The sequence below is a fragment of the Semicossyphus pulcher genome, unplaced genomic scaffold (assembly GCF_022749685.1).
Source record: "Semicossyphus pulcher isolate SPU_LCO1_2020_fin unplaced genomic scaffold, fSemPul1.0.p SCAF_17, whole genome shotgun sequence".
Taxonomy (NCBI): Eukaryota; Metazoa; Chordata; class Actinopteri; order Labriformes; family Labridae; genus Semicossyphus; species Semicossyphus pulcher.
The window spans coordinates 20,319,662-20,334,593 of record NW_027211681.1 but is presented as its reverse complement, the minus strand read 5'-3'; the positions used below and the strand labels follow the sequence as shown (position 1 = coordinate 20,334,593).

Below are 14,932 nucleotides of genomic sequence, written 5' to 3'. Positions count from 1 at the left end.
CGCAATGGAAAACTTCACTTATAAACGGCTTTCAGAAGTCCCTCCCACTTCCGGGCTAGCTTTCTAGCTAGCTGAGCTAGCTAAATAGCGGGCCAGTTAACTTAATTCTTTGGACTTTCTTTTACAAGGGGACAATTTAATGGAATTTTATGGCCATTCTTCTCTTTGCCGTTTGTGTGCTGGAAGCTAGTGTCTGAACGACCTGTCGTTTTAACGAAAATGATACAGCAATGATTTTGTTAGCACACATGAACAACATCTCCCATGAGTCTCACGCGAAGAGGCATTCTCGAAGCCTTATGGGAGTTGTAGTTTTTTAAATGCTAACGAAATAACAGTCATTTATTAGGGTTTAAATGAGGAGACCTGAGTTTTTTCAAACTACTGAAGTAATGGGTAGTGACAACGGAACATTTTTGTATAATTTATTCAGCAGAGTCTGAACTGTAGCAAGAATCTGGATCATATATGTAAATATCATTAAACCCAACCCAAAATATGCAACTACCTTAAAAAGATCCAGTCTGGCTATTAATTAACCCAAATCACATCCATTTATAAATCGAAGGTAGGCTGCTACTAAATGCAGGTAGCCTTTAAACATGTTAATTTTTGCTGATGTGCAATTAAATCCCTCTTTAAAAACCCTTTTTTCCAAACCCAGCAACTTTATGGCCTTTTTTTTTTTTAGATAGGCTCTTTCTTGTTTTCAAAATGGTCTTATCCCCCAACCTCACTCAAGCTAATGTGGCTGAATGGAAAGAAAATCCTGCAGCCAGGTACCATCCTTGGAAATCCTTCAAAGAAGAGAAAGAATGTAATGTAAAAAGAAGCACACTCAAACAGTAACATAAGGTTTAATTTATACATTTATTCTGATCACAGCTGTACAGGAATGCATCGTCACAGCAGAAACACAACCTAGACCCAACCATGGCACAACAGCCGTCACAACACATCCAGAACTCAACCAGAAATGTATACAGGCTCAATCAGCTCACCTCAATTCAATATCTATTACTATCATCATTATTATTATTATCATTATTATTCACATAGAACCATCTGTCTCTCAAATATATCTTTGTTTTCAAAGAGCATAAAAATACAATGGACTCTTCATTGGGATGAACACTGGTGCTTGATCCACTGTCTCGCCTACATGGGGGACCACTGAAAACTGGGGAGTCCAGGAGGAGCAGAGCCAATTTATTACAGCTTACAGGGGGGCGGGGCTCGTACAATGCTTCTCAATGGTTACAGGAGGACCGCAGACAGGGTGATTGATTTTTTTAGGACACACAACTCAACCTATAAGCTACTTTTGACATCACACACACACACAAGGAACCAGAAAAACCATTAAACATCATGTAATGGAGAAAAAAAAAGAAGAAAGGGATAAAAAAGTAAATTTGAATATATGAAAGAACACTACCAAGGCACAGAGAGATGCAGAGTTAACAAAAAGTACACAGAGGGAGACAAAAAGAGGGGGAAAGAAAATGAAAGGTGGGCAGATTAGAGGCAGTTTCACTAACCAACACTAGAGGGAGCTCTAACAGCTCAAATACCCAGGTATATTATAAACTCTATGTATGTATACTGGATGTACTATATAAAGCATTGAAATATAGGATTATCTTTTTAAAAACACTGTTCACTGCAGCAGGACAAAGGGAAACACCGCATGAGTGTGCTTGTACATATGTGTCTTTGCATGTAAAATGTGTGTATGTATATGTGTAGATTCATTTCCAAGCAAACCTCCATAGATGGAGCTACACACCAACGAAGCAGAACACCAGCAAGTTACAACCAATGAAATGTTTATTTGAATGTGTGTGTGAGTGTGCGTTAGTGTCTCAAAAATTCATGGACACACATCTATACTGTCTTTCTGATTGTTAGAATAACTACTGTACGAGTGGGAGGACGTTGACATGAGCATCAGCAGGGACTAAACACGCACTCGTAACGACAACAACGGCAACAGTAACAACAACAGCAACAACAACGACATGGAGAAAGACGACACACAAGTCAGGAAGTTCCGGCTAACCACAATCCTCCACTCACACAGAAGAGAAATCTGGAAAAATGCATCTTTTTTTTTTTTGACATCGCAGGAGTGAGACAGACTCAGAAAGCGGCCTGTCTTTCTGTGTGCTTTTTAAAAACCCCTCGCTGGTATCTCATCTGTATGCATCCTGTCTATCCATCGAGCTATCTTATCCGCCTGTCAGTCAGTTCATGTGCTTATTTTTGCAAGCAATATGCTTATCTGTCTGTCTCCCTGTCTGACTGCGTTTACATCTCTGTCCTCGCCAGAGTCTGTGGAGATAAAAGGATGAGGAAGATGATTGTGCTTCTCGGTCCACGCAGCCGTCTGAGGCTTGAAGGTGGCGGCGACTCGCAGGGCTGCAGAGGTCAGAGGTTGTGTGGGAGCGGCCTCCTCGCATCAGGAGGCGTTCTAGAGCTACCGCACCAGACGAAGAGGACTCCCCTCCTCTGTATTCTTCTGTACAAGGCTACATGAGAAGCGCTCACACACACACACACACACACGCACGCGCACACACACACACACTCTCAGAGCGCCAGCATCGAGCCTTGGGAGAGTTTTCTTGTTACACCTACACATGATGGATAAGAGGAATAAAGGGCTTGTCTGAGATGAGTCGTGGGCAGCGGATCAGTCGAGCATCGCGTCCAGCTGGTCCGCCAAGTCGTCAAACATGCTGCCGATGTCGTCCAAGATGGAGACCGTTTCCTTTTTGCTGGAAAGAGAGCTGTGAGTGGGAGAAAAGGAGAAGTTTAGCTGATATTATGGACAGTCACAGAAGAATATTAGAGGGGGAGGGGGTAAACAGATTTATCCACATTGTTGATTAGCAATTTTTGGACACTTAAAGGGATAATCTCAAAAGTTTTTATGTAAATAAATGTCTGTTAAGTCACTATCTATCGCCGAATGAGGTAACACAATGGTGATTGAGCCTATGGCCCACTGATGAAAGCCTTTGCATTTGCAGTATAGACTGGGTGTCTGTGGCGACTTTGGCTGAAAAAATCACAAGCGGCGCCCAGTTAGTGACGCGTTTTCCATCAGCCAGCAGTGGTTGGTCTGCCAGAGAGGGTAGGCGGAGCTAAGCGGCTGCTTTTCCGGTCTCTGCAAGTGTTGCCAGTAAACAGTAATCTACTATGGCTAAACAAACAAAGAAAAGATGGATGACTACAGATACAACTTCAACAATAAGTGAAAATCCAAAGAAAAAGAAACAAATTCGACGCTCAGATGAAGGCAAACAGTCTAAAAAGGAAAGCCACCGTCAGCGAGGAAAATCAAGAGTTACAACAGGAGCCAACTGTGGACGTCACACATGCAACACTGTCTGGATATCTGGTAAGTGTGCTCCCTCAATTACTGTTTTGTTGCCAAAGAGAAAAAAATCTTCGTGATTACAACTTCAACCGCAGAGGAAACATGATGTAAACTCAAAACTGACAAAGGGCTGGGCAATATGGCCTTCAAATTAACTTCTAATGTGTCTATATGATCCACAGAAGCAAACATGGCCATCAGCTAGAAGACTGATTATTTCTATAGAGTCATTTTTATTCCTGGTACTGCTGCTGGTTGGGTTTCGATGAAGCGATTTGCTGCCATAGATCAAAGGTGTAGTAATTTACAGAAAAGATTCACAGTGTGATAATTTTGACCATTAAAAGACGGGAAGCAGAAGGTCACTAAGATCGGCACAAATCGAAAGATCCTTACAGTAGCTTTAAAATAAAATCTTGAATTACCCTTTTTATTGATTGGATGTTTCGAGCATAACTTGGTTTTTAGCAGGTATTTAGGGGCTTCCACAAACACGTGCAAGCCTATTGTCACACAGTTCCTCCGGTCAACTGTTTGCCTCTGTTTGAGATGAGAGCTCCTTTTTTTGTGGACAAAGACTTTAGACAAACTTAACAGTGGACAGTGTTTTGCTTGAGGTGGGACACTGTAAAATCAAAACAATATAAAATAACTCAGAAGCCTTCCTCGGTAAGAACTCCTCACTCTTAGCATTGGTGCATGCTGCCATGTTGACTTTTACCTGTCTGAAGAGATCTCTTGCATTACTAACTACTGACGCTCAGGGACACAGTGGTGGTCCTGTCAAATTATTACTCAGTTTGAAGTCTTAATTGATTTCCAGATATAGATTTCTTCCCTTCAGGTGGTTGTGTTTATTAGTCGCTATTTTTAAGTTTGATTCAGATTGCCTCCAGAACTACAGGGGATTCATTGCATGCAATTCAGGGCTCTTTAATCTCACAGTCTCTCTGCATACACTTAATTTTCCTCACATCTCTCATGTTGAGCTGTATTATGTAACTGCTAATACATTCCCTTTACTGCTGCTTCACATTAAACATAACTGTAATAACACAGGGTGGCTTTTATTTTGAAGCACCCACAGGAAATGTATTTGAGCAGTAAACAGATACACCTGCTCAGCATGTTTGCTGTAGAATAAAAAACACAAACTCACAGTTACCACGGTAACTATGGGTTTCACACCGTGCCAATGTCACAGCAATCAGTTATAAATACCCCGACCTTGTTTCCTCCTGTTTGTTTTGACTTTAGCTGTTGCTATGGTCACAAATCACAAACTGCACCACTGACCCACAATTACAACATGACTGAGAAGGACTCGGCTGTTTTATCAGGGTTCTACAGAGTGGAAACCTTTGGCATGAACTGGATTCAAACTGTGATTTAATGTTCCTTGGTAATTCCATTCAACGCTTTAGAAATTATACAATTTTTTCTGCTTTCTTTCTGAAAGTGAGATATGATAATTGTATGGTTGGTGAGCACAGGTTTCGGTTCAGGTCTCTTGTCTTTGTCACAGCTGTAATTGCCCAAAGAAAAAAAAATTCTGTTTAGGTATTAACACATGTTTCTGCTTAGAGCAGTTTTTTTCGTCACATACTTCAACATTATCTTTTGTGAAGATATTTTGAAAAGACTTTACTTTTACTAAGGTAAACATAAATATATTTAAAAATATCAAATATATAAAAACTTTATTTTTATGTTACAATTGTATACATGCTTTATGTGTAGGGCAATTCAGAGACTCAGAGAAGATGAGGACAGATTGCTCTTGATGAGGCTAGCAGTTTCCCCTCACTTACAGTCATTATGCTAAGCTAGGCTAATTGCATCCTCACAAAAGCTCTGTACTTAAACCTCCTTTGAGGAACTTTCGGTTTGTGTTGCTTTTGGCAACCCCTGTGTAAGAAATGTTTTTTAACAAAAAATCTCATCCTGCTTTCTTTTAACATTCGTATCACTCACTGTGAGTCTTTGCTGTGAACAATATAGAAAAAGGCTGATTCTGCAGCGCGAAGTCACTGCCCTGTCTGACACCTACCCCCCGGGCAGTTGTTACAGGCATTAAAAATAACAATAAAGACATAATTAATGTTGTTGCTGATGGTCTTGTTTGCTTTTGTAGTCGTGTAGGCATCAGTATTAATTTCAGTCTGTTTCATAACCAGCTAAAAACTCTTTAGCTTTAAAGTTGTGATCTCAGTTTCAGATCTCAGTTTCGTTGTCTTTGGCGGTACCTATGGTGATAAACGGTAACTTCCCAGATATCCAGAAAGTGTTGCATGTGTGACGTCCACGGTTGGCTCCTGTTGTAACTCGTTACTTGATTTTCCTCGCTGACGGTCGCTTTCCTTTTTAGACTGTTTGCCTTCATCTGAGCGTCGAGTTTGTTTCTTTTTCTTTGGATTTTCACTTATTTTTGAAGTTGTATCTATAGTCATCCATCTTTTCTTTGTTTGTTCAGCCATAGTAGGTTACTGTTTACTCGCAATGCTTGCAGAGATCGGAAAAGCAGTCGCTTAGCTCCGTCTACCCTCTCTGGCAGATTTCGCTTGTGATTTTTTTCCATGAAAGTCGCAACAGATATCCAGTCAATAATAATACTATATGCTGCGAAGGCTTCCATCAGTGGGCCATAGGCTCAATCACCATTGTGTTACCTCTTTGGTGATAGATAGAGACTTAACAGACATGTATTTACATGAAAACCTTCGAGATGATCACTTTAAAAGTGTAATATGCAATTCTGAAGGAAGTTTGTTGATATTCTGCCTCAAATGGATTCACCCCTACTTTCAATGCTCCTTCATATGAATACTTCCAACATGTTGAACTATTCCCTTTACTCTTTAAAATCTAATGAGCACTGTAGAGTATCACATCCACCCGAGCCTTGGAAGGTCTCCAACTGCCAGTCATCAAAAAGACTTCCACCCAATGCTTAAAACAAGTCCTCTTTCTCAGCTCTACATTGTGTTAAGAAAAGCTCATTTATCAACTTGGTCGCCAAAATCTGTCCTGAGGTATTTTAGTTGGACTTAAATGTTACGTTCTGGCAAACTGAAGATTAATATCACACATATACTCACTCGTTTTGTGCGTCCTCCTCTTTGATTTTATGTTCCACAGCCTGAACAGCTGCCGCCAAGGAGGCACTGGTCTCCTCCAAACGATGCTGCACCTCCTCCTTCTGCTCTCCTTCCTCTGCTTGACCCTCCACCTCTCTCACTGTTTCTTCCTCTGCTCTCTTCCTCTCCTCCTCTTCCTCCTGTTGCCGCTTATGCTCTTTCTCTCTCCTCCTCTCCTCTTCATCTCTCCTCCTTTCCTCTTCCTCCTCTGCCTCCCGTCCTCCTATTAGGTCGATGGAGAGACCGGCGATGGAGGAGCGGGGAGGTTTGACGGGGTGCGGAGACGGGGTGGAGGGGCTCTGGGCAGGAGAGGGGGAGGTAAGAGGGAGACCCGGAGAGAGGGAGGGACCAGAGGGGGTGTCAGGAGCAGGAAGAGGAGCAGCAGAGAACGGAGCGGAGGGTTTGGGGGCCGGGGTGGGGCTGGCTGCGGCTGGGCTGGTAGCAGCAGGACTCGGGCTCTTTGTAGCTGAAGCTACTATTGCTTTGCCGGGTTTAGGCGCTGTTGGAGGCCCTCGGGGTTTGGGGGACACAGGAGGAGGGAGGCGCTTTGGCTCTGATCAGAGAGAGAACAGGAGAAAGATGCCAGTTATCACTCTCACATGTCAGAGACACAGTTAACATTTTTGCTGCAAGTCTATTATTTAATTATAACATATTTCTTTGTTGATGTTCTCGATGTTCCTCAATGTAGCAACATTGGATTCTCCTTAATGACAGTACAAGTGGATACTCTTATTGATTGGATTGGATTGGAAAATCTTTATTGTCCCCAAGGGGCAATGTGGTTTGCAACACACACAAGCAATACACATCATAGGAGACATATGAGAACAGGAGACATAAGTGTAATGATAACAGTGCCTACAGCTTGTTTGAAAACCCAACTGCTGATGGATCAAATGACCTCAGATATGTTTGATCTGATCTGCATGAAGAGGGTGGTGAGGGTCTTCCAGGATGGCCTTTGCCTTCTGAATGACTCGAACTTGATAAACGTGGCCGAGATAATTAAAGTTAAAGCCGACAATCTTTTGGAAAAGTTTAACAATATTTCCCAGCCTGCTTTTGTTAACAATGCTGAGGTTGCCAAACCGGCGGATCATCAGAAAAGTTAAGTTTAAAAGCAATCTGTCAACATTAAAACCCCTCAACGTCCTCATGAAGAACAGCCTCTGATCTGCCTCTTTACAGATGGCATCAGTGTTAGCATCAAAGGTCAGTTTGTCATCCAGGATGGTGCCCTAGTATCTATACTGACTCACTGTCTCTACAGCTGTGCCACGATAACTCTTTAGAAGTGCCACCACTTTCTTTTCTTAACCTTCAACCTCCCACTGTTTTCCCACAGAACACAGAGCTTTAACTTCCTGGTAGAACAATAAAAAGTTAGCAACATGTGAACATGAGGTATACGGTATATATATCAACAAATAGGTCTCCATTCTTTGGTGTCAATTTTGCAAGTCAATTTAAATAACTGAAACATTAATAGTTAATTTAGGACAGCTCTAAATTATTATTAAAGGAGCAATTCGCCCCTGGAAAAAGCCACTGTCTGTCAAAGCTGGTGTTCTCTGTAATCGATAGAAGCAATAATATTTGAAATTGGCGCAATAGCTGTGGAGAAAGTTGTACAAACAGCTCGTGGTTTCGCCCGTTCTACACTCCTACAACACCCAGCGTGCATTGCGCCCCTCCCTCTGAAAGGAACAGCCAAGCGAGAGACGCTGGAGTTAAATACTACCGTTGATCGCTGCAGGCAACGGCTCAGAGCGGTACAGAATCCGTAATACGACGAGAATATACCGGTGGATCATCTAAAAAATCTTCAGGTCTGCAGTCTACATTTCAAACCTGATGATTTTGAACGAGACATGACATCGGAGGCGGGCGTCCTAGATCGAGGAAGTGCAGTTAAGCAAGCTCCCTGGAGGTTTCCCAGGGCCCATTGGAGAAGCTGATAGCTTCCTCCAAAGGCACAGAGCGAAATGGCATTAGCTCCACATAATAGCATGATAGGACTGAGGTTTAAAATCGATGAACTGGCCCTTTAACAACACCTACAAAATGACTTTTTTGTCAATGAAGGCCCAGATACAAGTAGGTGACAACCTAAGTTATATCTGACTAAAAAACATAAAGGTCCATTTTGATTTCAGGGGAACTTTAATCTGTGTGTTACTGCCTCTACTGATAGCTACATCATTTGTCTTTTACATGTCATAAAATAATGAAAAATGCCCATTCCCAATGCAGACATTATATTTTTATATATTTTTTGTCTTTCGTTTGACCATCTGTCCAGTGTAACAGAAAAGAAAAGCAGCAAATCCTCATAATTAAGAAGCTGAAACATCAACATGATTTAACAAATAATCGCTTAACAACATTACTGCAGATTCAGATTCTTCTTCTGTCAGTGGACTAATTATTCCAGCTTTAGTTTATCCCCAAAGATGCTATTAAAACCAAGAGAAGTCATTAAAATGATTGCATTAAAGCCTGTATGCTGGGGCATCCTCCAGCCGAGTAGTTAATATTCACAATATAACTATAAATGTTTCCTGTCTGTATGTCAAATATCAAATCAAGTGGAATGCTCTATGTGGAAAATTTGGTATTTTCTGACTTTGGTCTGAAGCCGCATTCCTCAACTGTGTTCCAACACAAGAACACGAGAGGGCAAGAAAGCGACACATAGATTCATTCATTTTCCATCAAAAGTAAAAGTGTTAAAACATATAACTGAGCTCAATGACTGAACACTAAATCTTGAGTTGTTTGTGTGTCTGTGTGTGCGTCTCTCACCGGGGCTCTGTGCTGTCTCAGCGTTGTCCGGCCCGGGTATGGGGACCCTGCGTGTCGGGGTCGGGGGGTCAGCTTGTGTCTTCTTCAGGGTGACTGTGGCTGGTTTGGGTGAGACGGGCGGTTTCAGAGACTTCCTGGCCTCCATCCACTCACAGCTCTCTCTGTTTGTCTCCGTCCTATCAGAGACCTCAGACACCGGCCTCCTCCTCAGGACCACGCCCCCATTCTGCTGCGGCTCACCCACGATTTTCCTGCTACCGTCTGTCTGACTGCTGGGAGAGTCTAATTGCTTATTGTTTTCAACGACACCGTCTGTGTGCTCGGAAATGCGTTGTCTCCTGCGTATGGTGTCAGTGCCGGTTGTCATTGTCACAACAGTGGTAGTCACAGATGCAGGGGCGTCAGAGTCAGTCGCCAGAGGGCGCGGCTTCCTTCGGAGCGTCGCTGTGCCGTCTGTGATCTCTGACGCTGAGGAGACCACGGTGGAGCGGGGGCGGGGCTCTGGGCGTGGCTGTGCTGGCTGCTGTGGTAACAAGTCATTTTGATCACCAGGGAGGGCTTCTGGTCCACTGATGGTCCTGCGTCGACTTAAGACATCATCTTCCTCAGATCCTAGACCGCCTGCACCTGACTGACGACGTAGTGTAGGTGGACTCACCTGGAGGTCACATGACTGTTAAACATGCATTTTCCAGATAAAAACAAAACGTATTATCCTCAAAGAAACCTCACCCACCTGCAGGTAGCTGGTGCTGCCTCCCAGATTCCTCGGCAGGGTTTTGGCTCCACCCACAATGGAGGTTTCCAGCATGGCAGCAAGGCTGCGGACACTCCCAGAAGCCCCCTCTGATCGCTCTAGGCCGCCTGACTCCTGAGACCTTAAAGCTGACCCCAGGCTGCCACAGTCACTGGCACGCCGCTCCCGAAAAGTCGGCAGCCCCAGAAGCCCCTCCACCGGTGACTCTGCCTCCCCGTCTCCCCCAGTAATGGAAGAACAGGACCGTTTAGGTGGAGTCGGCGGCCGACCTTTCCGACGGGGTCGCAGAGTGACAGATGATTGGCTGCGGTTAACTGTGACATCATTAGCGGGGGCGGAACGTGAGGAGCTGCGGCACACGGTGGCGTATCGAGAGTCTGACTCTGAGCCAATCAGACTGTGAGTTCTGCGTCGCTCCTCCTCCTCACAGGGCAGGCGGAGCAGCGGCACTGGCGAATCTGCTCCCGCCATCTGGGTGGAGGGACGCGGTCGAGCCCGGGGGGAGGCCTGCTGGGTGCGGGTGTGTGGGGGGGTTTGTGGAGGGGTTTGTGTGGGTGTGAGGGGCGGGGTCTGTGACTGTGTGAGACCGGGGCGAGGTTTGGCCAGCGGGCTCGGGGCACCTTCTCTCTGCTTCCTCGCCTCCCTGCGGGGCTCTGAGCCGGTGCTGCTACCAGGGCTGGAGGGAGGTGTAGACGGGCTCTGAGGAGGCTCAGAGCTACTTTCTCCTCCTCCTCTCTGTAGCTCCTTAAGTCTCTTAACGCCCAACATCAGCTTCTTCTGATGGCCTGAGGGGAGGCAGGGAAGTGGAGGAGAGGGATAAAGGAATATGTATGTGAGTAATTGTGAGGTCGAAGGACCATAAATAAGACACGTAGGATGAGTGTTCTTTAAATAACATCCATACTTAAGCAATATCACACTCGAGATCGTGATGATGTATATGTTGATACAATACATGTTTGATAGGTCTGTATCGCATGTAAAGAAGACACCACTGAGGTAGGTGGGCTGACCCTTAAACAGGTTAAATAGATGTACAAAATAAAGGCTCCGAATGTTCTTGCTTTCTTGTTATATAACTTTATTTCTCGGGTCGATAACTGTGTCTTACCGAGCTTTGTAATGCCAATCTCTTGCAGATCCTCGAGGCTGATGTCGGAGATGAAGTCAATGTTTTCATATCCATTCTGCACCAGAACCTGGTAGTACTGACTGAGACCCAGGTGAGACAGCCAGTCTGCTAGGTTGGCCTTAAACACACACACACAAAGGGACACACAAACATGCTATGCTGAGTATAATTCGACTGAATTGTGATTCTGAAAATCTGCTTGGGTGCGTGCAGCTGCCAAAACTCAGCATCTCCCCATATTCTTTTTGCAGTGTAGTACACGTGAGAGCCTTACAGGCTTGTGGTCCGGCAGCCAGTCTGTGGAGGGCAGCTTGCTGATCTCTGATGTCAACTTCTTTCGATGTCCAGGCTTCATGACCCCAATTGCCGTCAGGTCCTTCAACACAAAGCACACTTAGTCACATCAGGAATTCACCACAACTACTGTAGGTGTTTTTTCTCTCTTATATGTAAGCAATTTTATGCGTTCGTTTGACATTTGTACTGGAGCTGCGTGTGATGTGCCTTCAGGAATATTTTGCTGTGGATAATCTCTCATGAGTGTCCCCAGCCTTTAGGCGGTTTACGTCATACCACTGTGTCCGCTTCAATACACACACACTAATACACACACTGGCACAGGAAACACACTCAAGGACAAACACAGCGTAGCGTTTACAGCACAGACTGGAGCACACACGGCCATGTGTGAACACAGGTATGCACATGAAGCAGACAGAGCATGAAGAGTGACTGGTTGAGGCTCAGGACTCACACCGGGGGGTCAGGTGACAGAGACAGGAGGGTCATGATGACATCATCCAGGTCAGAGGGGAGCTGATTTGAGAGCTGAGCTGGGCGGAGCCTTGACAGACAGGGGGGCGGGGCGTGAGGGGGTCAGGGGTCATGACCTTACCTCAGGGGTCATGCGGCTAATGGTGTCTAGATCATATCCCGCGGTGAGGAAGTGGGTGGTGTAGAACTGCAGCTGAAACTCACCCAGCCACGCCACTACTGCCTGCTTCTAGAACACAGAACACAGAACACTACTGCCTGCTTCTAGAAGAGTCCGCAGGTTTCTTCTAGAGCACAGAACACACACACCTGTTCTAGGACACGGCATAGCTGCCTGCTCTAGAACACGGGAGAGAACACTGTTCTAGAAAACAGCAGAGAAACATCCATTGTAACCCCCAAATGTAACCATGCTGTACAACACAAGCTAGAAAGGGTTTAGCAGTGAGGATTGGGAAACTTGGGAACACGTATTATAACCTACAATATTTCGGAGGTGTGCGACACCAGCAAAAATTCAAAGAACCACACTGCCTATATTTATGCTCCAAAACAAAACTGCTAAAAATTACAGTCAGGTCACTTCAGGGTTCTCAGGAATAAAACTATAGAAGGATTTCTCTAACATACACATTACTCCAAAACACTACTTATGATTGATAAGGCTCAGTATGAATAGCAAGACACATAGCAAAGAACAAATTAAGAACTAAGTGAAACTAAGCCATGCAGATTTACACGTAGTGGTTCTAAGGCTTCTGCCAACACCTTGATACAACAGAGGTAAACAGAATTTCATATGGTTTAAATATAACTCATCTGGAAAAAAACTATATTATCACACCAAGCAATGTTTTCAGCATTATATGATCTGTATGAAAGATTTAATATCAGCGCATATTGGAAAACATATACGCCTACATGATATATCTTAGTATATATACTTAGATATACTGATATATCAGATTCTACTTTAAACACATGCAAAGGAAACTACCAGTATGGTTAGATACCATTGAGGGTAAGTAGGAATGAATGTGTTTGTAATTTGGGTTGACCGACGGGTTCAACAGGTCAACATAGATTCAATATTTTGTGAATGAAAATGTATCAAAAAGCACCGGATGCGTTTAAATAACGAGGTCACACTTGGAACACTACTGCTTTGCCTCTATAGAACACTGCTGTCGCCTGGCAACCGGTGAATGCTTGATTCTAGAATACAGCGTCTGCTCGCTTCCAGGACACACACAGAGAGTTTAACCCTCAGCTTCACAGAACACACACACACTGCTGGCAGGATCTAGAGCCGAGCAGCAGCATGTGGCTTCCTCGTGTCTCAGTGTGGTGTGAGGACAGTGGGGGGGGGGGGGGGGGTGGAGGGACAGAAGGGAAGACAGCGACTGACTCCTTGATGTGTCCGTCACTCTGCCTGTCTCCATGGTGACACACTCGCATGCCCATCCTCAGGGTGTCATCTGTTCAGGTGCAACACAACCACGCCGGCAGACACCGCACAGGGCCGACTGAACCCACTCTTGTTGATGTGGTTGCTCTCAAACCAGAGCACTGTTTGAGAGCAAACAGGAGCAATACCAATCTGCCATCCAAAAACTCACTTTCCCATCATCCTCTTCTGCCTTCCGATCAAACGACCGCTGTTCATGAACCGTGCAACTGGAAGAGCCTTTGGGTGGAGGTGAAAAAGGGACAAAGGGAAAAACATTATGTTGTTAGTAAAAAACAAATGTGTTTATTCATCTTTTATTTTGTTAATTACAACTATTTTTCATTTTAGTAGTATTTCTATTAGCAGAAATCTGTATATATGGACTTATCTAAAGAGGTGTCAATATCCTGTAGCCCTCAAGAAATCAAGTCTTACTGGAACTCTGTTCTATCAAATTATCAAGGAATTAAGGAACATGGAAATTGTGTTATCCAGTGATCAGTCTTTGAGTGTGAGAAGCAGTGGAGAAATACAGTATATTTCCCTTCTTCATAATAGCTCTGATAACAGCTTTCATGCTTGGCTGGCTTTGTGTTGCTGTTTTAACACTTCACTTCCCACACTGCAACCAGCGGAGGCTTAAATATGCTAATTTATGATTCTTTCAAAGTGAGATTGGCAAATCAACGACAAATACGAGCGCAGCGCCCACGTTTAAGTGGGATAACTAAGACACCACATACATTTCTGTTTGTATGTTTAAATAAATACATCAAACATGTTTTAGAGACATAAGGAAATACTCAACAGGTCACAAGAGTGCAGCTGCCTGCAGGAATACTAACTTGTCAGTGTAATGAGGGTTTGATCCAATATTATGTTTTTCAATGTAGGCCATGGTTAATAAATGACAAATAAACTCAGCAGTCCATCTGGGGATTTTCAGCAGATTTACTGGAGGTTTAAATGTTAAGCACTTTTAATACTAAGGTTGACTTTTATCATATTGTACTTTTTCTATTTTTGTTTGTTCTTCGTTGTTCCACTGAAGCACTTGGATTTTAGCAGTTTAACTCCATATAGGGTGGCTATTGTTAAGCATAAAACACACAAATTCCTAACAACTGAAGAGGATTAATCCCAGGAAAGAGCGACCTGTCCCTGGGTGTTTACAACAGCAGCTTCAATAAATAAAGAATAACTTAGGTCACTATTATAGAAGGATGTGGGTGTTACATGCTGCTTGCGTCTGATATGAACAGACAGGTGGTCTTAAAGGGCAAGGTTTACTTAAAGTGAAATGAAGAAAATATGATTCATAAACACCCCTGAGGCACTTGCTGTACTGGTGAACACCGCCTTGATCTTTTTTAATTGTTATCTCTTCACTACAGTCAGACTGTCTTTATGAAACACTGACTCACTCCTGAGGACAAACTGTAGCATCCTTTGAAAACACTGCTGTATTTGATCACTTAACAGAAGGCCG

General features: G+C 43.9%; 1 protein-coding gene across 1 annotated transcript in view; it reads right to left on the bottom strand.

The window, feature by feature from the left end:
- Positions 1-851: 851 nt before the first annotated feature.
- Positions 852-14,932, bottom strand: part of LOC138594801 (caskin-1) — a 45,769-nt gene continuing 31,688 nt past the window's right edge. The window contains exons 15-22 of the mRNA XM_069666032.1: positions 13,613-13,680; positions 12,115-12,222; positions 11,494-11,595; positions 11,199-11,337; positions 10,067-10,872; positions 9,331-9,988; positions 6,484-7,075; positions 852-2,792 (exon numbers count right to left, since the gene is read on the bottom strand). Coding sequence (XP_069522133.1) covers positions 2,696-2,792; positions 6,484-7,075; positions 9,331-9,988; positions 10,067-10,872; positions 11,199-11,337; positions 11,494-11,595; positions 12,115-12,222; positions 13,613-13,680 — 2,570 coding nt within the window. The 3' untranslated portion in view covers positions 852-2,695. The remainder of the gene's footprint in view (positions 2,793-6,483; positions 7,076-9,330; positions 9,989-10,066; positions 10,873-11,198; positions 11,338-11,493; positions 11,596-12,114; positions 12,223-13,612; positions 13,681-14,932) is intronic.